General features: G+C 36.1%; 1 protein-coding gene across 2 annotated transcripts in view; it reads left to right on the forward strand.

Moving 5' to 3' along the window:
* The window catches only part of TMEM41B (transmembrane protein 41B), a 30803-nt gene extending 4590 nt beyond the window's left edge, over positions 1–26213 (forward strand). For both annotated transcript variants that reach the window (XM_060159701.1, XM_060159700.1), the window contains exons 3-8: positions 9236–9353; positions 11515–11643; positions 20306–20399; positions 21046–21150; positions 22291–22429; positions 23854–26213. In XM_060159701.1, coding sequence (XP_060015684.1) covers positions 9236–9353; positions 11515–11643; positions 20306–20399; positions 21046–21150; positions 22291–22429; positions 23854–24023 — 755 coding nt within the window. In that variant the 3' untranslated portion in view covers positions 24024–26213. The remainder of the gene's footprint in view (positions 1–9235; positions 9354–11514; positions 11644–20305; positions 20400–21045; positions 21151–22290; positions 22430–23853) is intronic.
* Positions 26214–26468: the final 255 nt, after the last annotated feature.

Here is a 26468-nt window from a genome sequence, read left to right on the forward strand (position 1 = left end):
ACGTGCCGTGGGGCAACTAAGCCCGTGTGCTGCAACTACTGAGCCCGGGCACCCTGGAGCGGGCGCAGTGCAACTACTGAGCCCATGTGCTCTGGAGCCCGCACGCTACAACTAGAGAGAAGCCCACTTGCTGCAACTAGAGAAGCTCGCGTGCCACACAGGATCCCACGTGCTGCAACAAAGAGCCTGTGTGCCACAACTAAGACCCCATGCAGCCAAATAAATTTAAAAAAAAAAGAACTCTGAAATCCTTGTTAGAGTTCCAGTAAACTGTGTCCTCAGGGGAGATGGGTCTTTTGCTTCCTCCTGCCTATTAGAATGGTAGGATTCTGTAGGTCTAGAACTAGTGGGCTAGATGACCAGTAAGAGTGATTCCTAAAATCTTGTAGATATAAAGATTTTGCTTTTCAAAAGATATTGATATGAAAGTTATAAGAAATAGAGAGCTACTACAGGGGCATTAAGGTTAAGTTTTGATTTTTCAGGGTAGATATATGCGTATTAGAAGTTAGAGAAGAGTTGCTTGTTAGTGGGAAGAATTGGAGATATTCAGTGAATGGAGATGAGATAATTCTGAGAGCAAGATCTGCAAGGAAGTGTGTTGGCATTTGATGCAAAGATAAGGGGAAAGAGGGAAGTGGAGATAATTTCATGAACAGATCTTGAGGTAGAGATTGGGAAGCTCTCTAAAGTATGGAGACAGCCTCATTGGTTGAGAATAGGGGGAAGTAGAATTAAAGGCTTGAAGACTTGAAATAGCCCTTTTGGAGGGTACTGTAAAAGGATTATAGTTTGCCAGTGATAACCTTAATTGAAGATAGAAAAGCAGGAAGAATATGAACTTGTAAGCCAGGAGAGCACAATGATCTTTCTCTAGCTCTACCTTTGGCCTGGGAGGAGGTTGGAAAACAGATAGTGGGATAATTGAGAATGGGAATTAGTATGATGGAAGATTTGGAGGTTAATGAATGTATAAAGCACTGTTGTGGGTGGCTCTAAATGCTAAATAACTTGTGTCTAATGCAGCCAGAAGGAGGATGCATATTATAAATGTGTATGTTACACATTCAGATGTTGAATCATTAAAGCAAGGTTTATAACCTTTCTTTTTTTTTTGGCTGCACCTTGGACCTTTGGGATCTTAGTTCCCTGACCAGGGATCGAACCTGGGCCCCCAGCAATGGAAGTGTGGAGTCCTAACCACTGGACAGCCAGGGAATTCCCAAGTTTATAACTTTTATCTCTGTTCAGAACTAAATGAATTACGTGCTAGCCTCTAGATTTATTAGAACTATACTAAAAAAGAATTGTGGAATCATAATAGGGAACACTCCCTATTTCCAAGTTTGTGTGAAAGAATGGAGAGCTTCAAAATTGACTCACTTAGTTTTATTGCATTATTAGCTGTTTTCTTGTGTTTACATTATGCTGAGTACAATGCTTGAAAAAGTTTTCCTTTCAGAGAATGAAAAAAATAGGTATCGAGTTAAACTTGGAGGTTAATTTTGTTCAACAAATGTCTATATATTTCATCATCCAACTGTAAGGCAACAAGTAGCAATCAGAGAGATGTGTACTCAAGGAAGGCTTAGGGTGGTGTTCTGTAGTCCAGTTAAGTCCACACCTTTCTCTCCTCGGACTCCTTACTTAGGACTTGTGAATTAATGATGGGAAGAAAAATATTGTAGTTAAATTTTAGAGTTGCCATGCAAAATGTCTTGTTTAATTTTTAATTTAAGAGGACTGTTACCTACTGAAGTCTTTATTTAAAATTTTTTTTTATTGGAGTATTATTGCCTTACAATGTTGTGTTAGTTTCTGCTGTACAATGAAGTGAATCAGCTATATGTATACATATATCCCCTCCCTCTTGGACCCCCCCACTTCCCACCCATCTAGGTCATCACAGAGCACCTCGCTGAGCTCCCTGTGCTTTATAGCAGGTTCTCACTAGCTATCTATTTTACAGATGGTAGTGTATTTATGTCAGACCTAATCTCCCAGTTCATCCCACCCTCCCCTTCCCTGCCTGTGTCCACACGTCTGTTCTCTATGTCTGCATTTCTATTCCCGTCCTGCAAATAGGTTCATCTGTACCGTTTTTCTAGATTCCACATATATGCGTTAATATACGATATTTGTTTTTCTCTTTCTGACTTACTTCACTCTGTATGACAGACTCTAGGTCCATCCACATCTCTACAAAGACCCAATTTCATTTCTTTTTATGGCTGAGTAATATTCCATTATATATATGTACCACATCTTCTTTATCCATTCATCTGTTGATGGACATTTAGGTTGTTTCCATGTCCTGGCTATTGTAAATAGTGCTGCAGTGAACATTGGGGTGCATGTAACTTCTTGAATTATGGTTTTCTCAGGGTATATGCCCAGTAATGGGATTGCTGGGTCATATGGTAGTTCTATTTTTAGTTTTTTAAGGAACCTCTGTACTGTTTTCCATAGTGGCTGTATCAATTTACATTCCCACTAACAGTGTAGGAGGGTTCCCTTTTCTCCACACCTCTCCAGCATTTACTGTTTGTAGATTTTTTGATGATAGCCATTCTGACTGGTGTGAGGCGATAACCTCATTGTAGTTTTGATTTGCATTTCTCTAATAATTAGTGATGTTGAGCACCTTTTCATGTTGCCTCTTGGCCATCTGTATGTCTTTGGTGAAATGTCTATTTAGGTCTTCTGCCCATTTTTGGATTGGGTTGTTTGTTTTTTTGATATTGAGCTGCATGAGCTGTTTGTATATTTTGGGATTAATCCTTTGTTGATTCATTTGCAAATATTTTCTCCTATTCTGAGTGTTGTCTTTTCGTCTTGCTTATGGTTTCCTTTGCTGTGCAAACGCTTTTAACTTTAATTAGGTCCCACTTGCTTATTTTTGCTTTTATTTTCACTACTCTAGGAGGTGGGTCATAGAAGATCTTGCTGTGATTTATGTCGAAGAGTGGTTTTCCTCTAAGAGTTTTATAATGTACAGTCCTACATTTAGGTCTTTCATCCATTTTGAGTTTACTTTTGTGTATGGTGTTAGGTAGTGTTCTAATTTCATTCTTTTACATGTAGTTGTCCAGTTTTCCCCGCACCACTTATTGAAGAGGCTGCCTTTTCTCCATTTTATATTGTTGCCTCCTTTATCAAAGATAAGGTGATCATATGTGCGTGGATTTATCTCTGGGCTTTCTATCCTGTTCCATTGATCTACATTTCTGTTTTTTTGTGCCAGTACTATACTTTCTTGATTACTGAAGCTTTGTAGTAGAGTCTGAAGTTGAGGAGCCTGATTCTTCCAGCTCCATTTTTCTTTCTCAAGATTGCGTTGGCTATTTGGGGTCTTTTGTGTTTCCATACAAATTGTAAAATTTTTTGTTCTAATTCAGTGAAAAATGCCTTTGATAGGGATTGCATTGAACCTATAGCCTGCTTTGGGTAGTATATTCATTTTCAAAGTATTGATTCTAACATCCAGGAGCATGGTATATCTCTCCATCTGTTTGTGTCATCTTTGATTTTTTTCATCAGTGTTTTATAGTTTTCTGAGTACAGGTCTTTTGCTTCCTTAGGTAGGTTTATTCCTAGGTATTTTTTTGTTTTTGTTGCAGTGGTGAATGGGATTGTTTCCTTAATTTCTCATTCTGATCTTTCGTTGTTAGTGTATAGGAGTGCCAGAGATTTCTGTGTGTTAATTTTGTATCCTGCAACCTTACCAAATTAATTGATTAGTTCTAGTAGTTTTCTGGTGGCATCTTTAGGATTTTCTATGTATAGTACCATGTCATCTGCAAACAGTGATGGTTTTACTTCTTCTTTTCCAATTTGTATTCCTTTTATTTCTTTTTCCTCCTCTGATTGTTCTAGCTAGGACTTCCAATACTATGTTGAGTAGTAGTGGTGAGAGTGGACATCCTTGTCTTGTTCCTGATCTTAGAGGAAATACTTTCAGTTTTTCACCATTGAGAATGATGTTTGCTGTGGGTTTGTTGTATATGGCCTTTATTATGTTGAGGTAGGTTCCCTGTATGCCCACTTTCTGGAGAGTTTTTATCATAAATGGGTGTTGAATTTTGTCAGAAGTTTTTTCTGCATCTATTGAGATGATCATATGGTTTTTATTCTTTAATTTGTTAATATGGTGTATCACATTGATTTGCATATATTGAAGAACCCTTGCATCCCTGGGATAAATCCCACTTAATCATGGTGTATGATCTTTTTAATGTGTTGTTGGATTCTGTTTGCTAGTATTTTGTTGAGCATTTTTGCGTCTATTTTCATCAGTGATATTGGCCTGTACTTTTCTTTTTTTGTGATATCTTTGCCTGCTTTTGGTACCAGGGTGATGGTGGCCTTGTTGAATGAGTTTGGGAATGTTCCTTCCTCTGCAATTTTTTGGAAGAGTTTGAGAAGGATAGGTGTTAGCTCTTCTCTAAATGTTTGATAGAATTCGCCTGTGGAGTCATGTGGTCCTGGACTTTTGTTTGTTGGAAGATTTGTAATTACGGTTTCAATTTCATTACTTGTGATAGGTCTGTTTATATTTTCTAATTCTTCCTGGTTCAGTCTTGGAAAGTTGTACCTTTCCAAGAATTTGTCCATTTCTTCCAGGTTGTCCATTTTATTGGCATAGAGTTGCTTGTAGTAGTCTCTTATGATCCTTTGTATTTCTGCGGTGTCAGTTGTAATTTCTCCTTTTTCATTTCTAATTTTTTTAATTTTTATTTTTTAAAAAATTATTTATTGGGCTTCCCTGGTGGCGCAGTGGTAGAGAGTCGGCCTGGCGATGCAGGGGACACGGGTTCGTGCCCCGGTCCGGGAAGATCCCACATGCCGCAGAGCGACTGGGCCCGTGAGCCATGGCCGCTGAGCCGGCGTGTCCGGAGCCTGTGCTCCGCGACTGGAGAGGCTACAGCGGTGAGAGGCCAGCGTACCAAAAAAAAAAAAAAAAAATTTATTTATTTATTTATTTATGTCAGGTCTTAGTTGTGGCGTATAGGATCTTTGTTGCAGCATGCAGGATCTTTTGTTGCAGCCTGCGGGCTCTTTGTTGTGGCGCATGGGCTTCTCTAGGTGCGGCACATGGGCTTCTCTCTTTTCGCAGCACGTGGGGTCTCTAGTTGTGGTGTGCGGACTCAGTAGTTGCAGCACGTGGGCTTAGTTGCCCCTCAGCATGTGGGATCTTAGTTCCTTGACCAGGGATCGAACCCTGCATTGGAAGGCAGATTCTTAACAACTGCACCACCAGGGAAGTCCCTCATTTCAATTTTATTGATTTGAGTCCCCTCTCTTTTTTCTTGGTAAGTCTGGCTAAAGGTTTATCAATTTTGTTCACCTTCTCAAAGAACTAACTTAGTTTTATTCATCATTGCTAATGTTTTCTTCATTTCTATTTCATTTATTTCTGCTCTGATCTTTATGATTTCTTTCCTTCTACTAACTTTGGGTTTTCTTTGTTCTTCTTTTTCTAGTTGCTTTAGGTGTGAGGTTAGATTGTTTGAGATTTTTCTTGTTTCTTGAGGTGAGATTGAATTGCTATAAACTTCCCTCTTAGAACTGCTTTTGCTGCATCCCATAGGTTTGGGTTGTTATGTTTTTGTTGTCATTCGTTTCTGTGTGTTTTTTAATTTCCTCTTTGCTTTCTTCAGTGATCTCTTGGTTATTTAGCAGCGCACTGTTTAGCCTCCATGTATTTGTGTTTTTTACAGTTTTTTCCCTGTAATTGATTTCTAATCTCATAGCGTTGTAGTCAGAAAAGATGTTTGATATGATTTCAATTTTCTTCAATTTTCCGAGGCTTGATTTGTGACCCAAGATGTGATCTGTCCTGGAGAATGTTCCATGTGCACTTGAGAAGAAAGTGTTTTCAACTGCCTTCAGGTGGAATATCCTATAAATATCAATTAAATCTGTCTGGTCTGTTGTGTCATTTAAAGCTTGTGTTTCCTTATTTATTTTCTGTCTGGATGATCTGTCCATTGGTGTAAGTGAGGTGTTAAAGTCCCCCACTATTATTGTGTTACTGTCGATTCCCCCTTTTATGGCTGTTAGCATTTGCCTTGTGTATTGAGGTGCTCCTATGTTGGGTGCATAAATATTTATAATTGTTATATCTTCTTCTTGGATTGATCCCTTGATCCTTATGTAGTGTCCTTTCTTATCCCTTGTAACAATCTTTATTTTAAAATCTATTTTATCTGATATGAGTAATGCTACTCCAGCTTTCTTTTGATTTCAGTTTGCATGGAATATCTTTTTCCATTCCCTCACTTTCAGTCTGTATGTTTCCCTAGGTCTGAAGTGGGTCTCTTGTAGACAGCATATATATGGGCCTTGTTTTTGTATCCATTCAGCTAGTCTGTGTCTTTTGGTTGGAGCATTTAATCCATTTACATTCAAGGTAGTTACCAATATGTATGTTCCTGTTACAATTTTGTAACTGTTTTGGGTTTGTTTCTGTGGGTCTTTTTCTTTCCTTGTGTTTCCGCCTAGAGACGTTCCTTTAGCATTTGTTGTAGAGATGGTTTGGTGGTGCTGAATTCTCTTAACGTTTACTTGTCTGTGAAGCTTTTGATTTCTCCGTTAAATCTGAATGAGATCCTTGCTGGGTACAGTAATCTTAGTTGTAGGTTTTCCCCTTTCAACATTTTAAATATATCCTGCCTCTTCCTTCTGGCCTGCAGAGTTTCTGCTGAAAAATCTGCTGATAACCTTATGGGGATTCCCTTGTATGTTATTTGTTGGTTTTCCCTTGCTGCTTTTAATATTTTTTCTTTGAATTTAATTTTTGTCAATTTGATTAATATGTGTCTTGGTGTGTTTCTCCTAGGGTTTATCCTGTATGGGACTCTCTGCGTTTCCTGGACTTGGGTGGCTATTTCCTTTCCCATGTTAGGGAAGTTTTCAACTATGATCTCTTCAAATATTTTCTCATACCCTTTCTCTTTTTCTTCATCTTCTGGGACCCCAGTAATGCCAGTGTTTGTGCGTTTAATGTTGTCCCAGAGGTCTCTGAGACTGTCCTCAATTCTTTTCATTCTTTTTTCTTTATTCTGTTCTTCAGCAATTATTTCCACCAGTCTATCTTCCAGGTCACTTATCTGTTCTTCTGCCTCAGTTATTCTGGTATTGATTCTTTCTAGTGTATTTTTCATTTAGTAACTGTGTTGTTCATCACTGCTTATTTATTGTTTAGTTCTTCTAGGTCTTTGTTAAACATTTCTTGTATTTTCTCGGTCCGTGCCTCCATTCTATTTCCGAGATTTTGGATCATCTTTACTATCATTACTCTGAATTCTTTTTCAGGTAGGTTTCATGTTTCCTCTTCATTTATTTGGTCTTGTAGGTTTTTGCCTTGTTCCTTCGTTTGTAACATATTTTTTTGTCGTCCCATTATTTTTGATGGTTGGGGCTGTGTTCCTGTCTTACTGGTTGTTTGACCTGAGATTTCCAGCACTGGAGTTTGCAGGCAGCTGGGTAGAGCTGGCTCTTGGTGCGGGGATGAGGACCTCTGCGAGACCTCACTCTGATTAACATTCCTGGGGTCTGAGGTTCTCTGTTAGGCCAGTGGTTTGGACTCGGTGCTCCCACCACAAGAGCTCAGGCCCAACCCCCAGCCTGTGAACCAAGATCCTGCAAGCCACCTGGTGTGTGGCCAAAAAAAAAAAAAAAGAATAAAGGAGCAGAACAATAACAAAGAATAAAAAATAAATAAAGTTAGAAAGATAAGAAATATACTAGATAAAATACAAATAAAAATGAAATAGCAACACAGTAAAACAGAACCATAATAGCAAAAAGAAAAAAAGAAAAAGAATAAAAGCAGGAAAAGGCCTTGGCTGTGGGGGAGGGGCAGACTTAGGCAGGGGCAGGGCCTAGGCTCAGGACTGGAAAAGCCCTGGGGGGTGGGGGGCAGGGATTAGGCTCAGCACAGCTGGAGGGGGCCTCACAGTGGAGGCTCAGGCCTGGGGCCCCAGCAGGCTTGCTGGGACCCAAGTGGGCAGGGGCAGTACTGGCCAAGTTCCCTCTGATACTCCGAGGTTCCCTCCCTGTCCCCACTGATCCCCTTCCTGTGGGTAGGGGATCACAGTGTGCCCTCTGTGTGCCCCTCCTCAGTGCCCACCTCCCGAGCGTGGGAACCCCTCCCCTCCCCCAGCCACCCCTCGGGGCACTGGTCCCATCTCGCCTCTACTTTTCCTCTCCCCCTCCCTCTCACACCCCCAGGACCCACGCAGATGGAGGGGGCCTCGCAGATGGAGGGGGCCTCGGAGGGTGGAGGATCAGCCCTGGGACCTCAGCAGGCTCCCTGGGGCCTGAGTGGCTAGGGGAAACGCTGGCCACGTTCCCTTCCAATCCTCTGATCCCCTGACGGTCTCTCCCCATCCCCATTGATCCCCTCCCTGTGAGTGGGCCCCTACGGGCGTGGGAACCCTTCCTCTCCCCCAGGCGCCCCTCAGGGGTGCCAGTCCCCCCTGCCTCCACTTCTCCTCCCCCCTCGCTCCCTCCAATGTCCTACGCAGTCGCTCGCAGGTTCCTCCTGTTCCCTTAGGTGTCCAAAGTCCCCCACCATCACCTGGTAGGTGCCCTAGTTGTGAGGAGATGCAAACTCAGTGTTCTCCTACTCCACCATCTTGACTCCGCCCACTTGCATATGATTTTTAAGATAACACTAAGATTACCTTGTTGGAGAATGCAAACATATTCTCCCATTCTTGGAGTCACAGACAGAGCCACCCAAAACATTTGAGGTTCAACTATATCCTGAAGCCCTTGGTGTAAAGAGAAAGTGTAACATTCATCAGTTGCATTAGTGAATCTGTGGGTTCTTTCTCATGACAGTTTGAAGTAATTGCCAGATTACCTCATTTTTCTTAAGAGGCCATTCTGCCTATGCTGTTATCTCCCAATATAGATTTATAAAATTGAAAGTCAGTGATAGCATTTAGAGCAATGCCCTTTTTTCCCCTTTGGCTTATCAACAAATCAGTGCTACAAATTCTGGTGTTCTGTTTTTCTGTGCTTCTAAAATGCATATATCCCTGCAAAGAACTATGGCCAGTTAATAAACATCAAATATGGTAGTATTTAAAATTTAATGTTACAGTGTTTTGGGCAAAAGTGTGAACAGTTTCTTGGGAGGAAAACCTTTCAGGAAATTATTTACTGGCTTGGAATACTGTCTTCCTCTATATTTATCTTAATTATAATTTTTTTTTTTTTCCAGAGAAAGCCTGTGCAGAAGCTGGGTCAGCAAGAATGTCGCTTCTTATATTGGTGTCCATTTTCTTATCTGCAGCTTTTGTTATGTTTTTGGTATATAAAAATTTTCCTCAGCTTAGTGAGTAAGTATACTGAAAGAAGTGGAAAATGTCTAGACATTTATAGAGATGAACGTGCATTGAAAGTTCAACTAATTTAAGGAACAGAACTGGCATAATAATTGTATGTCAGCTCTCATGGCTTGTAGCAAGTTCATATTGACACTGTAATTTAAATACTTCTTTCCAAATATGTCTCTTGATTTTCTATGCAAGGTTCTCCTAGTGCTGCTCCTCTAATTAAGGCATCTTTCTAATGGCTATGTTGAAAAACATAGCCACATTAATAAATTTATTGCATATTATTTTTTAATGTTAGTAGTGACCAAGTAAATTTATATTGCAGTCCATAATAGATATTGACCTGCAGTTTGAGAAATACTGATGCTCTTTTTCTCTGCTTTATCCCTTTTTCCATCCCTGTTTTCTCCCTTCCTACTTTTCCGTGTCACCATTTTTTGTCTGCCTCTATTCATCCATTTACTTCCGCACCACATCTCTATCTCCTAGCTCTTTTTCTCTTCCCTGTTTTATAGAAATGACATGGTTTGAATAGGTACTTTTTACTGTCAAATGCACTTTGTAGAAAAACTTGTCTATCTAGTATACAGCCACAATTCCATAACAAAAACCTTGGGAGTGAAACGTATTTCAGAATTTAGAACTTTTCTATTTTGGAAAGATAACGTGGAATAAATACTGTATATTATGTAGTATCTCCAGCAGGATCTGGGGTAGCACCCCATAATCAAATACATTAATATTTTTACAATGAAACCTGTATTATAGAAGACTATGAAAAACTGTATATAAGTGTGGGTCAATTTTTGCTGACAGATTACAAAGAACTTTTGGTTTTCAGAGCTTTTTGAATTTTAGGGAAAAGATTATAGACCTGAAACATACTTTATGAGGATTAAATATTCCTGGGTTATTCAACCACAATAACAACACCCTTGGGTAATCATAGATTACATCAGAGACTACTAAAATGTAGTTAGACTTTCAACCAGGGCCAGCTTGGTGTGGTGATGGATAACTGTGAAATGTGATTTCAGGGTACAAGGAAGTTCCTGTTTCCTCTAAATTTCTTTCATTAACACTTTCTTATGCTTGAAATTTTATAGTTAAACTTATCTTTATTTTAATACTTTGATTTCTTACGTGAATGTAAATGCCTTTGGGAGGATAGCATGTTATATTGTTATGTTAATATTAGTATCATTGAATTTTAGATCTTTTCTCTTTTTAATCAAAGGAGTAGGAAATAAAGAGCTGACTGAAAGAGGGAAAGAATGTAGAGTGTAGATTAAGGTTGTTTTGGATCCCAATCTGCTCTAAGAAATATAACACTTTCGTATAATAATATGCTGTTATAAATCTTTTATATTCTGCCTATTTCTTTCGGTGTGTGTATGTGTGTGAGATGCATGCACACGCCTATAAAGAGCTTTTTTAAGCTTTTAAATTTATAAATGAGAAAACCCATTTTAGTTTACCTGCTATTTTTATAGGACTTAAACAACATTCTATCATTGATTTGCAAGGTTAGTTAAATTTCATCATGTAAACAAATGGGTACAATAAATGGGTACAATATACATTAAACACAAAGATGATTATTTGGGGCTTTTATAAACAGAACATTCAGTTCCAAACAAGGCACCAAATATAAAGTAAAATTAATAGAAAGTGACAAGTGTTTTAAGTTTTTTTTTTTTGTTTTAAGTTTTTATCTGAACTTTCAGCTGGGATATTCAAGAAAAGATGTGAACTATAAATTCATTGACGTTTTTACTTAATTTCAGTTATAATTGATTATTGACTTCAGTTTATCATGAGGATTACCCAAAATGATGTTCAGTATGTTTTAAATATGCTAACATCAGTGGTTCATTTCTTAATTCAAAATTTACTCCAGTGTTTGAGCAAATGCTTTTTTAACCTTTAGTTTGGGTCATCCTGAATTTTCAAATGGATTACATATCTCATGAAATTATATTAAAACATTAAAAAACAAATAATTTATAGACTTTGAACTTAAATTTTGTGAATTTATGCTTAGCATATTACAGATCAAGGCATCAAATCATTTTGGATAGAACTTCATGTTTTGAACTTGACTTTGATATGAATTATCTTGGCAAATTTCTATTTAAAATTTTTTTTCACTTTATTTCTTTAGAGAAGAAAGAATGAATATGAAGGTTCCCAGAGATATGGATGATGCCAAGGCTCTAGGAAAAGTTTTATCCAAATATAAGGACACCTTTTATGTTCAAGTACTTGTAGCTTATTTTGCTACATATATTTTGTATCCTTTTAACTGAAAAATGTTTTCTAGTTTTGTTTAAGAAAAAGGTTTTAAAAGATCTGCTGCTCAGTTATACGTAACTATTTTTCCTTTTAAAAATTTTTAATGCAGTATAACCTTAAATAAAATATTGAAAAATGAGAATGAAAAAATTCTCACTTTAATCCTTTCTCTTCAAGTCAGTTGTCATTTCTGAATATTTATTACCAGTTTTTCTATTTTCTGCTTATTTCAATTATAAACTTTTTTTCTTTCCTTTGTATTATTCAAGATAATCATTTTATTTAGGATTATTTTATTAGTTAATTGATTGTCTTAATTTAAATAATAATTTTGAATTAATAATCACCATACCATAAATTTTAAAAAATTCCCTTAGGTTTGAAGATATAATTTGTATTTAATTTTTGCTTTTCTAGATGTTGTGTTATGAATCATTTGCTCATGATTTTTTTCTTTCATTTGATGGTTTTCTTGGTAAAAAATCCTATGAGAGTAACTAGTCATGTAAAGTATATGAATTTTTCTTTTTACAGTTCTTAGTATGTATTTCTTTGTTTTATATAGAAATATATGTTGTATTTTAACTAGGCAGGAAAATTGCTTTATTCTTTCTACATATTTTCAAACTGCCTATGCAACTGGTGATTAGCCTTCCAATTTGTGGATGTTAATTTCTAATTTTTGTATCTTTTATTCTAATCCAACGTATTTTCCAAATCTTCTCGGTTAATGAAAGACATTAACTTTTTTTTTTTAAACATCTTTATTGGAGTATAATTGCTTTACAATGTTGTGTTAGTTTCTGCTGTATAACAAAGTGAATCAGCTATATGTATACAGATATCCCCATATCCTCCCTCTTGTGTCTCCTTCTCACCCTCCCTATCCCACCCCTCTAGGTGGTCACAAAGCATGGAGCTGATCTCCCTGTGCTATGCAGCTGCTTCCCACTAGCTATCTGTTTTACATTTGGTAGTGTATATGTGTACATGCCACTCTCTCACTTCGTCCCAGCTTACCCTTCCCCCTCCCTGTGTCCTCAAGTCCATTCTCTACGTCTGCATCTTTTTAATTTATTTAATTAATTAATTTATTTATGGCTGTGTTGGGTCTTCATTGCTATGCACAGGCTTTTTCTAGTTGTGGCGAGTGGGGGCTGCTTTTCCTTGTGGTGTGCAGGTTTCTTATTGCAGTGGCTTCTCTTGTGGAGCACGGGCTCTAGGTATGCGGGCTTCAGTAGTTGTGGCATGTGGGCTCAGTAGTTGTAGCTCGCGGGCTGTAGAGCGCAGGCTCAGTAGTTGTGGTGCATGGGCTTAGTTGCCCCACAGCATGTGGGATCTTCCCAGACCAGGGCTTAAACCAGTGTCGCCTGCATTGGCAGGCGGATTCTTAACCACTGCACCACCAGGGAAGTCTCTGCATCTGCATCTTTATTTCTGTCCTACCCCTAGGTTCATCAGAACATTTTTTTTTTTAAGATTCCATATATATATATGTGTTCGCATACGGTATTTGTTTTTCTCTTTCTGACTTACTTCACTCTGTATGATAAACTCTAGGTCCATCCACCTCACTACAAATAACTCAATTTCATTTCTTTTTATGGCTGAGTAATATTCCATTGTATATATGTGCCACATCTTCTTTATCCATTCATCTGTCGATGAACTCTTAGGTTGCTTCCATGTCCTGACTATTGTAAATAGTGCTGCAGTGAACATTGTGGTACATGACTCTTCTTGAATTATGGTTTTCTCAGGGTATATGCCCAGTAGTGGGATTGCTGGGTCGTATGGTAGTTCTATTTTTAGTTTTTTAAGGAACCTCTCTTCTGTTCTCCATAGTGGTTGTATCAATTTACATTCCCACCAACAGTGCAAGACGGTTCCCTTTTCTCTACACCCTCTCCAGCATTTATTGTTTGTAGATTTTTTGATGATAGCCATTCTAACTGGTGTGAGGTTATACCTCATTGTAGTTTTGATTTGCCTCTCTCTAATAATTAGTGATGTTGAACATCCTTTCATGTGTTTGTTGGCAATCTGTATATCTTCTTTGGAGAAATGTCGACATTAACTCTTGATGTTGTAAAGGTAATCATTTTCCTTTTCCAAATCAGCTTTCTAAAAGGCATATTAATTATTTTGTTAATTCTCTCAAAAATATTTCTGTTCTTGCTTCCTCTCTTATTTCCTGAATTTCTTTTGGTTTGTTGGACTTTTCAGCTAAAATTTTTTTCTCATAAAATTCAATAGCATTTTATTTTCTTGGATTTTTATTGGATTAGATATTATGTATTTAACATATAGATATTCCTGTATTTACCTCCTTATGCAGATGTTTTGAGTGTATACTTAAAACACGTTGGACCAGTTATTCCTGGCATAAACAACTTAGTGACAAGTACGGTTATAATAGCTTTTGCTGCTAATACAAACATTACTCCTTTACCCAACTGGTGAAGATAACATTTATATTTAGGTAGTGTGCTATGTGTGGGCACTTTGTCATTATCCTCCCTATTTATTAGAAAAATTCAAATTTGGGGGTAATTTGAAGAATGATTATTATGCACCTGTCTTTCCACAGTTCTTTGGAACAGTTATTTGTAAAGTAATTTAATTATATACTGACTGTTTTAAGAAATTCCCACCTGCTGCCTTTTCCTACTTCCCATTTCATCACTTATCTGTAAAAACCAAAGTGTTAGGCTTGTAGGTTATTTTGCATTTATAAACTTTAACCATAAAAAATATTTTCCCCAGGGCTTCCCTGGTGGCGCAGTGGTTGGGAGTCCGCCTGCCGATGCAGGGGACAAGGGTTCGTGCCCCGGTCCGGGAGGATCCCACATGCCGCAGAGCGGCTGGGCCCGTGAGCCATGGCCGCTGAGCCTGTGCGTCCAGAGCCTGTGCGTCCGGGGCCTGTGCTCCGCAGTGGGAGGGGTCGCAGCAGTGAGAGGCCTGCGTACCATAAAAAAAAAAAATTTTCCCCAAATAAGAAACATTTGGTTCAGCCCTTTCATTTGTCTTTTGTAAGGTTTTTGTGAACATTTTGTGAATGAGGCATATAGTTTCTATTTACTTTGGAAAGTCATCTTTTTCTGCCCCATTTTGCCCCCTAGCTTTGGAAGGATTCATAGCTGAGGGATAAAGGGGATACCCATCCACAGGGCCAGAGAGCCAGTTAGCATAAGTGAATCTAGACCATCTATGGCAGAATAAATGTTGTAGCCTAGTTGTCTTAATATCCATATGTAAATTAGTAGAAAAAAAGTCACTTGTAGAAAGTGAATTAAAAGTATAGGAATAGGGACTTCCCTGGTGGTGCAGTGGTTAAGACTCCACGCTCCCAGTGCAGGAGGCCCGGGATTGATTCCTGGTCGGGGGACTGGCTCCCACATGTATGCAACAACTAAGACCCAGCACAACCAAATAAATTAATTAAATAAATATTTTTTTAAAAAAAGGATAGGAATAGGTTTATTATTATAAAATACATTTGGTTTAAATTTTTCAATTTTAAATGAATCATTGGTTAATATTGTCAATTCAGCAGGTTTTATTGCATATGGTTACTATTTGCTTAATAATTAAGGTATTGTAGTGATTCTGCATTGTTTTAGATTTTTAAAAAATTAATTTATTATTTATTTTTGGCTGCATTGGCTCTTTGTTGCTTTGCACGTCTTTCTCTAGTTGCGGCAAGCGGGGGCTACTCTTCATTGCTGTGGCTTCTCTTGTTGTGGAGCTTGGGCTCTAGGCATGTGGGCTTCAGTAATTGTGGCACGTGGGCTCAGTAGTTGTGGCTTGTGGGCTCTAGAGTGCAGGCTCAGTAGTTGTGGCGCACCGGCTTAGTTGCTCCATGGCATGTGGGATCTTCCCGGACTAGGGATCGAACCTGTGTCCCCTGCATTGGCAGGTGGATTCTTAACCACTGCACTACCAGGGAAGCCCCTGTTTTAGATTTTTTATAGGATAAATTGTTAAATCTATATATTTTCTTATAATTTTCTGTTTATTTTACACTCTGGAATCTTAAGCTCTGAGTGTTAAAAAGGTACTTTTTAAACTCAGTGAACAAAAGAGAAGACTTATCTTTGGGCGTATAATAAGTACAGCGCTCATTAATAGAAGTATAATGTGAGCTACATGCAGCTTAAAAATTTTCTAGTTAGCGCATTAAGGAAAGTAAGAATAAATTAATTTTAATTAATTTTAATACATTTTACTTGAACTGAAATGTCAAAGATATCATTTCAAGATGAAACCACATAAAAATTATTACTATTTCACATTCTTTTTTTTGTACCAACTCTTTAAAATGTGTATATTTCACACTCATAGCACATCTCAGTTCAGACCTGGCACATTTTAGTGTCTCTTCCCCACAGCCACATGTAGCTAGTAGCCATTGTATTCAGCAGTGCAGTACTAGTACTTTCACTGGTAATACCTATTTCAAACTCTTGTATGTTAATTACTTTTTACATTATAATTACTTATTTTAACTTTAGCTTTCATCCATTTAACCAGAAAGTACTAATTATATGCTAAGTACAATCTAGTGTTTTAAGCATTCAAACCCAAAACAACTGTTTCCATCTGGAATAATGGGAATTATGGGTAGAGATACGGTATAGTCATTCTAGACAAAGCAAGTCTAGATCAGAGCTTATAAGCACAGGGCATGGTTAGGAAGTGATCAGTAGTCCAGTTTTGTTGGTGTATAGGATGTGAGAAGGGGAGGATTTGAGAAATAAGTTTAGGAAGGTAGGCTAGACATTGCACTCAGATTGTAGAGAAGTTTGAGTACAGGCTAAGGAATATAGAATATTGATTTGGTATTGGATAGTCGTTGAGGACTTTTGAGCTGTGGATGACAAAAGAAAGGATATTTTTAAAAACGAATAAAAATGTTTACCTATGGAGAGAGATGAAACAGGGATGGAAGTGAAACTTCTCTAAGTGTATTTTATTGTATAGATTTGACTTTAGAACCAAGTAAATATTTCACGTAATTATAAAACCAATTAAATCAAATTGAAAAAAGAAACAGAAATGTTAAAAATCTAAAGTAACCTCACACCCGTTAGTAGGATGGCTACTAATCAAAAAGAAAAAAAAAAACCAGAAAGTAACAAGTGTTGGTGAGGATATGAAGAAATTGAAATCCCTGTGCACTGTTGATGGGAGCATAAAATGGTTTGGCTGCTGTGAAAAACAATATGGCATTTCCTCAAAAAACTAAAAATAAGATTCAGCAGTCCCATTTCTGGGTGTATACCTGAAAGAATTGCAAGCAGGGTCTCAAGAGATACTTGCACACCCATGTTTATAGCAGCATTATTCACAGTAGCCAAAAGGCGGAAACAACTCAAGTGTCCTTTAATGGATGAATGAAACTAAGTGTGGTATATACATACAATGGAATATTATTCAGCCTTAAAAAGGAAGGAAATTTTGAAACATATTACAACATGGATGAACTTTAAGGACATTATGCTAAGCAAACTAAGCCTATCACAAAGATATGCTATATGATTCCACTTACATGAAGTACCTAGAGTAGCCCAATTCATAGAGACTGAGAGTAAAAGGATGGTTGTCAGGGAGTTGGGGGAGGTGGGAGGGGGGAATGTTATTTAAGGGGTATAGAGTTTCAGTTTTGCAGGATGAGAAGAGTTCTGGAGATTGCTTGCACAACAGTGTGAAAGTACTTAATGTTATTGAACCATACACTTAAAAATGGTTAAGATGTAAATTTTATGTTATGTATATTTTAACAAAATTTAAAAAAATTAAACAATCTAAAGCAAAATGAAACAAATTTAACAATATATTGAGTTGATGGGGATTTGACTATCTAGAAGAATTATTTCAAATTGTTTCCTTGAAAAAAGTAATTTGGCTGTGTGTCCCTTCTGGGATAAATCTTAAGGACAAAAGATTTGAAAGAAATCTTAAACTATTTTCAGTTGCTATATTGTTCTGAAATTTTAAAATATGTGATATTAATGTATCTAGTATATATATATATACACACGTGTATATATATATATGTGTATATATATATATACTTAATAGTATGTAAAGGAAATAACTAATTATGTTTATGACATTAAGAACCAAGATTTTTCAGTGTTAGAGAAAAGAAATAAAAATCTATACAAAGCTGGAAAGTTAAGGTCAAATTATATCCCCATGCAGAGAGCATGACTTTGTTAACACTATAAGGTAAATGACAGCGGAATGATACAGGTATAAGTATAACTGATTCACTTTGCTGTATAGCAGAAACTAACACAACATTGTGAATCAACTGTACGCCAATAAAAATTAATTTTAAAAAAATGACAAAAGAACATATTAAACCACCCTAAGGGATACAATAGGCAAAGTTCAAAAATTGTTAAATCCTGCAAATGACCCAGTTTCTTCAACAAGACCAAAAAAAAGAACCAAACCTGTAGTTAAGTGCTGTGGAGAGCAAATACCATGTGTGGACCTTTTTTGTCCTGATTTGAACAAACCAGCTGTCCAAAAAAAAAAAAATTAAGACTCTCTTGGGAATTGTGAGCACACTCAATAGCTACTTATGATAGTTAGGAATTTTGGTTAATTAATCTCTGACAATGGTATTATAGTTGTGTTAAAAAGAAAAGGAATCCTTATCTTTTAAAGGTATTAATGTAGTTGTACATGTAATGATATGTCTTGGATTTGCTTCAATATAATCAAAGGTAAAGGATATAGAGAAAACCAGATTGGTTGTATGTTAATTGTTGAAGCTGTATATGGGAATATAGGGCATCATAATACTAGTTTCTCTACTTTCATATGTGTTTGAGACTTTCCATTAAAAGATTCTAAAGAGCCCTGAAATAACTAAGTTTAAATTTTTAATGGAGGCATCCAGTAGACTGCTGGGAAATTTGAGACTGGTATTTGATTAGAAAAGTTGAATCAGAGATAGAGAATTCAAAGTTATCTATCTATCTATCTGTCACCATATGCTATCTGTCACCATATGTACATCCATATACATGGAAATGACTGAATTTATCAAAGAAAAGTGAGAGATTAGCTAACAGAATGTTAGAGAAATCTCAGGTTTGAGGGTGAGGAGAAGAGAAAAACTAGAGAAGTAATGATCTGTAACACAGAAGAAAAATACAGTTCACTGGAGGTGAGTTTTACACTGAAGGATGTTTAATCCTATGCAAGGGTCAATAGAAAATTCTTACTGAGAAAAAGTCATTACTTTTGTCCAGGAGGGGGTTTCAGTAGAGTGAGGGATGGTTAAGCCAGGTTGCAAGGGAGGCAGTGAAGATGAGAGGCAGTAACTGGATAGGATACCTTGCTCAAGGAAAAGCCTAGGTTTTCTTTAGTGTGTAGGCATCTGAGTGGTTTTATACAGAAAGGATCTGTGCAAGAGCAAGAAGTTAAAGATAAAAGAACTCAGGAAGAAGGAGATTGAAATGAAAGCAAGAGTAAAGTGGGAACTAGAGGAAAAAAGGAAGGATGGGTAAAGATAGAAATTTTAAAGTAGAAGGGAGAGATGTTGAAGGAATTCACTCAGTCTGTCTGACTTACAAGTAAATCACGTTATGGGTGATGCAGAGGTCCAGGCCAAAACTAGGAACTAGAGAGATGCAGGAAAAAAACATAATTCTGTTTTAAAAATAAGATTTGTGACTTTTACTATATTTTGTAACCCTTATTCTTTTTTAAATGAGTAGTAAGTTGAAGTAAATGTCCAAAAGTTAAATGAGTAGTAAGTTGAAGTAAATGTCCAAAAGTTAAATTAGAAATAGTAATTATTATACATTATATTGTACCTGTATTCCCATAGAAATCATGTTTCCTAAAAATATTTGAGAGTAAAAATCCAATGCATTAGGGGCTTCCCTGGTGGCGCAGTGGTTAAGAATCCGCCTGCTAATGCAGGGGACCCGGGTTCAAGCCCTGGCCTGGGAAGATCCCCTATGCCACAGAGCAACTAAGCCCGTGCGCCACAACTACTGAGCCTGCACTATAGAGCCTGCGAGCCACAACTACTGAGCCCACGTGCCACAACTACTGAAGCCCGTGCGCCTAGAGCCCGTGCTCCACAACAAGAGAAGCCACCGCAATGAGAAGCCCGCACACTGCAACAAAGAGTGGCCCCCGCTCCCCACAACTAGAGAAAGCCTGCGCCCAGCAATGAAGACCCAATGCAGCCAAAAATAAATTTTTTTAAAAAAGAGCCCTTTTTAAAAAAAAAAAACCAGTGCATTAGAGAAGCATGTCATTTACAAGATTACTGAAGACTTCTGTTCTCTTTCTTTTTTTCTGCCCCGTGTCCCCCCCCCCTTCCCCTGAAGTGCCCAGTTCCTCTCTATCTGGTACACATTCAGTATTTGTCTTTGTTTTCTCTTAGTAACACACTCTAATTAGCATTGATTTACGATAATGTTAGTAAATGGTTATAAAGGTATTGCAGCTGTAGAATCATGTATTTTTTAAACTTTGGGTATAATTTTACTTTTTTTTAATACTGAAATATGGATATAATCTTAGAACATCTAATTTCTGTATTGATACTTTTTTTCTGGATTGTTGGATTTGTGGTTTAAAAATTCATTTAATTATGTTTTAATCCTTAACTTAGAAGTTAACAGCTTGCAAACATTTGCTATTCCAGGCTCTATATTTCTCAGTATACTCTCAGGGTTTCTTTATCCCTTTCCACTAGCCTTATTTCTTGTTTGTTTGGTAAGTATATAAAATGAAATCGGGAGACTAGAAAGAAATAACTTTAAATAGAATGATGGGAATGCAGATGGCATCCTAGTCCCACTAGTCTCTGGAAGCATAGACTTATTAGTTTTAAAAGGGGGTTAATGTTACAGTAATATCTGTTAAGTCCCTCCATAAGGAGATGTTATAGTTTGGCTTTTTTCTAGAACAGGGTTATCATAGACTTAATTGCATTTATAGGCTCTGTTCTAGCCTTTGCTTTGTATACTGTTTTGTAATTCAAATAGTCCAAGAATGTTGGTGGGCCCAAGGAGTTAAGTCCCATGGCAGGAGGTGGTGTTTTCAAGCATAGGATTTGAAAAAATATTGCTCTTGAAGTTTTATTCATAGGCTAATGGCTAACATTAACTATTTGGATATCGTCACTAAGTTTAATCACAAGTGCCAGTTTGTTGTAGCTGGTCTCATTTTAGTTATAATTTGGTCAGAGAAAGGACTAGATCAGATGGGTTCTTCTGCTCTGCTCAAGAGATGTTACACGGAGTATCCACCCCATACCCCAAAAGAAAGAAACTAGTTGAGGTTTGCCTTAGGTGAATATATATCCATGTGAATAAGATGGAAAAGTACAAAGTGCTTATGAGTTCTTGTTATTTTGTAGTGTTCTGGACTCGGTGCCTCATTCTGCTATATGCTCTCCTATTTAGTTGGGAGGCCAGTTGTCTATAAATACCTAACTGAGAAAGCAGTAAAATGGTCACAGCAGGTAAACATGTATTTTTAAATTATTTGATGTAATTCTTTGGCTACTTGGGGGGTCAGTGTATAATATCTACATAAATTAACTCAGACTCAGGGCTTTGATAAAAATGATCTTTTGAAAATTAAGTGGTAGGCAATTAATGAATGTTAATAATTTCAAATATGATGTTTTTGTAACAGTAATCTTAATTCTTTATTCCTAATAACTTCAATCAGAGCACAAAAGTCAAAGTGTCAATGTAAAGGCATCCATATATTTAGACACCTCACCTGTTTTGTGTTGATGCAGGATGCTGTCAGTGGGTCTCTGAAAAACTTGTATCAGCCAACTCTTTTAATGCATTTCATCAGTGGGAAGAACTTATCTTCCGTTAGGGTCTCTGCAAAGACTAGCAGTGATAAATAGAAGGTCTACTGCCCAGGAAAGTCTAGCATAGTATTGCTAAGAATCTTATTCTTATAAAGAATCAGAAGAAGCAGACTATTAAATCAGAGGAATTTTAGAAAGTTACCCCTTTGTTTTACAGGTTAGGAAATTAAGAGAAATTAAGCATTTTGTCCAAAATCAAAATCACTATTTGTGTAGCAAGATCTAGGAAGTATAAACTGTAATCAGTGCTTTTATTTAGTCAGCTAAATGTTTCTATATGCTTGTTTAACCTCATTTATCAATGATGAATGAATTCACTCATGTGAAGTACATTAACATAAAGATTATCTGAATTTTAAATTGAAGGCCAGGTTTATTGATGTACTATACTAGCCCTTTATATTACAGGACGTTAAAGGCATTAAAAAGTTGGTCATTTGATATCTATCTTATATATAGTTATAAATTTAATTTTGCCTTTTTAGGTTTAAAATGTTGTTGAGCCATATTATCTAGGCTGATGTAGAGCCATCTTTAGTAGTATAACATTACACTATAAGCACAATCTTAAAAACTTTCATCTGATGTTATTTAGCTCTGGTAATGAACATTTGATAAGCAGTTCATTGTCATTTTCAAGCTCCTTATTTGATCATTTCTGTTGGGTAAATGCTGAGCTATCAGGGATAAGAATTTGAAATAAGATATTTTATAATCAGTTTATTTTCAGACTTGGCTTTATCTTGATCCTAACTTGTTTCTTTCTTGTGACAGGTTGAACGTCATAGAGAACATCTCATTAACTACATTATATTTTTGAGAATAACACCATTTCTGCCTAACTGGTTTATTAATATTACATCTCCTGTGATAAACGTGCCATTGAAAGTTTTTTTTATTGGCACTTTTCTAGGTAAGCCCTCTGGTTCATGCTGTGTTAGAACTCATTGTGTACATGTCTAGCAGTGTCCAGCTGGGCTAGATTTTGTGCTCTTTGCAGGCATGCCAGCACCATATATAACTGGTGGGCACAGAGCCTGGCCCATATAAATAGATGCTCGGAAATGTTTGTTGGATTGTGTTGATTTAAATTTTTTTTTTTAAACAAGAGCACTCTCTGCTGGATATTTTTTTAATCATGTAGAATTAAGCAGGACTTTTTAACTCCATTCTCTCCCTCAGTGGAGAGAAAAAAAAAATTTGAAGATGCCTTTTTTGAGTACTTTCTCCTTTGTCTTCTAATCAGGTACTGAAATACTGAACTTTAATTTTCAATAGAAAATTGATCCTATCTTTTTATTAACATAGAACTTATTATGGGCATTACTGAAAGTTTGAGGGAAAGCAAGGATGAACAAGAAGTTTCTTGCTTTCAAGGAGCTAACACTTAATTTTGAAATTAATCAGTGGGTGTAAAGATTCATTTATATATTTGTGAATTCTGATAGTTCTTTAGTAAGAGTATTCTGCTTTTCTTCCAAATTTAAGGTGAATTGTTTAGATACCAACAAAATGAGCAGATTCCTCAAGTATTGACTGTCTGTTAAAGCTTTACGATAATACTTAATTTTTTATTGCTATTTTTAGAAAAATTTATAGACAAACTTAAAAATCTTAGCAGGTTCTCTATAAAAGTGGGGAAAAAAATCTTAGCAGGGGTAATTTTGGATTTTGTAAACTAATATTACACTTATAGAATCAGAAGAGAGAATTTTTGTACTGTCTCCTTATTTTACAGATGAAATACCTAGAGATAAAGTTAACTTCAGCTTTGGCTAAAGTAATTTTTCCAGTTTGTTCTGGCTTTTAATAAAATGTGGCTGTTCCACCATGCTTTTGTATAAACTGCTCTTTTTACTCATATATTTTGAGTATCTTTCCATTTCTGAGTATCTCCTACCACTCATTTTTAAGTATACTCTATCAAGGGTGAATGACAATTTACTCAATCTTATTTTTGAAGACTTAGATTGTTTCCAGATTTTTATTATTATAATTCTTTGATGAGCATCCTTGAGACTAGATCTTTGTTCATATACATTAATATTTCCTAAAGTTGAAATTGGTGGATCATAGCACATTCATTTTTTAAGGCTGTTGATAAATTTTGTAAAATTATTTTCTGGAGACTTTCCTTGTGTTTTTAAATTTATTATCCTTAAGCGGTGATTATGAAAGACTGAATTCTTTATTTGGAAATAAACTTGAGGGGCTTTAAATTAAATTAAAATTTTCCAATTGTAAATCACTATATTCTTAGAAGAAATTGTATACACACAGTATTTTAATTTTTAAAAATGATTGTTTTTTACCATATGTTTTTACTTTCTATTTTAGGTGTTGCACCTCCCTCTTTTGTAGCAATTAAGGCAGGAACAACATTGTACCAGCTTACAACAGCAGGGGAAGCTGTTTCCTGGAACTCAGTATTTGTTCTAATGATTTTGGCTCTTCTTTCTATTCTGCCAGCCATCTTCCAAAAAAAACTAAAGCAGAAATTTGAGTGAATAATCCTCTGGGTTTTAGTTTTCCTATCATCTTCATCATCATCATCTCTCAGGATTGGCAGGTTTATGTGTTAAAATCACCTCTTCAGTAAATGAAACAGGAATTTGTAAAATAAAATTTCCTATCTGGTGGTTAAAATAATGTATTTAAGTGGCAAAGGAGAGAAGAAATAAAAATGGAAATTGGTATACCATGAAAAGTGCTGTCAGTAGTTACGATAGACATCTCCTAAATTACTATTCCAAGGCTATAGATGATAAATGTAGCAGCATAGTAGGAAATTCTTGACCCAACTGATTAACTCAATATATTTCATGAACTGGCCGTAAATACTTACCCTTGACTTAATAATTTAATATTTTTCTCTCTATTCCATACTATAACTAAAATAGGAAAAGCAAATACAAAATTCAAAAGCAAAGATACAGTATTGCTGTTTTGACTAATGTCAGCCTTCTTTCAGAGCATAAACTTGAAAACTAAAGCTCAAAAGAGATTTACATTTTCTTCCTTTTTACCTTTGAGGTAGTAGACTTGTTTTGAAATTGCATCTTAGTGGACTACTGAATTTGGAAAAGATATCAAGTTATATCTATTTAGTGAATTTTATTTTTGTCTTCTGTTCTAGATTATCATGGATTGGTCTGAAATTTAAAATTCTGACCAGTCTGTTTTCATCTGTTTCCTAGCTTTCAAAATATTTCCACTGTGCATATACAAAATGGCAATGACATGATAATTGTATCATATTGGTGTTGATAATTTATATTCAGATAATATTTTGTTACACAGTTCCCCTTTACTATCTCAAAAGGTTATCAAAAAAGCAAACATTCAAAGTATGCAGTTGTTAGATGTTAGATTAATTATGTTACTTTATATTTTGAAACAAAAGCAGTGTCAGTACAGCACTCAAGTAGTTGAATATAGTTTATTTGTTCCAATGACTGTAAAATTTACCTCATTTATTTATTAGTCTGGTCATTAAAGTATGTATTATGTAATTATCCTTTTTTATGCATGATACATAAGAATGCCTTGTTTCATTTCTAGTGATGGCTTTTTTGTTTGGGGCTGCTTTTGATTAATGCAGTTTCCCTATTTAGGGTTTTTACTTTTTATATCAAAGTAAAATTAAATTCTCATATGGTAACTACTATTTAAATAGTCCTGGAAAAACTAAACAGCTTTTTGCTGCTTGCTTAACGGTAATAGCCTCGATCGCTTGATTCTAGGACATAGAATAAAGTACTCTGTCAGTTTTACCTTCACCCAAGACTGTCATGTTGAAAAGTACTTTAGCTGTGGAAGAAATCCTTGTATGTTTTTATTGTGAGAGGTATGATCAGCCTCAAAGCCAGTTTCTACTACATAATGTGGACTGATTATTTTTTCTATCACAGTATTAACAAATGGATTTATTGTAAATACAAAAAAATATATTAATTAATATACTATTCTTATGTCACCTGGACTTTTGTGTGAAATTATTTATTGTTATTTCTAGCAAGGTTTTCTTCCTTTCTTATTGACCAGAGACTGAGTGATAAAGCTTTTGTTATTTTTACAAACAAAACATAGCCTTTTTGGACAAAGCTCACTAAATATTACTGTATAAAATGTAATTGAGTAAATTTTTATCATACTTTTAAAAATAAGAGTTTGGACTCAGGAGCAGCCTCACTATTCCATTATGTATATATTGTACTTACTCTATTCTCAGAGTATTTTCCCTATCCTTATCATTGATCCTGTCCCTTTGCTGATTATTTTTTCTGTTAGAAAACTGTAGTTGTCACTTAAGGTGAGGTATATTTTCTTCTCCCAAGAGAATAGCCAGTCTTTCCACATTCATCATCATTGTCTGTCAAGAAAGAACCTTCAGCAGGCTGAACTCTAAATGCATTTGGTGGCCTATATTCATGGATTCACAGACTTGGCCTGATGCCAGATGTAGATTCAAGCTTCAGCCACATCTTGAAGACAGCTACATAGTAATAACCACCAGAGGGCAAGTATGTGTAGTGGGGAGGCGAGCAGGCTAACTAGGAAGTTGACACACTGAAACTGTTCACCTCTTAGTTAATGGCCTCTCTCTGGAGCTCTATTACTTTGAGTGTAATATTTCTAAAACACTTAATAAATGTAAATTAAAATGTAAGAAGAATAAATTGTACTGAAAAACTTAAGTGTAGCACTTGGGATTTATTTCATGGAAGTATTTGTATTTAAAAAAACTTTCATTGAATAAAAATATTCTTTTGAAATTCTGTGCACATTTTCACCTCTAAGAACAAAGAAATTGTTTTTTAAACCTTTAATTTTTATAGTTGGCTTTTGAGAATCTTAAGGCATTTAAAATTTAAATTGTAGAGGTAAGTAAGTACAGGTAAACATTTATTTAAGTATCTGTATATATAATTTCTCTATAAAGGAATTGATCT

Source organism: Lagenorhynchus albirostris, chromosome 9 (genome assembly GCF_949774975.1).
Source record: "Lagenorhynchus albirostris chromosome 9, mLagAlb1.1, whole genome shotgun sequence".
Lineage (NCBI taxonomy): Eukaryota > Metazoa > Chordata > Mammalia > Artiodactyla > Delphinidae > Lagenorhynchus > Lagenorhynchus albirostris.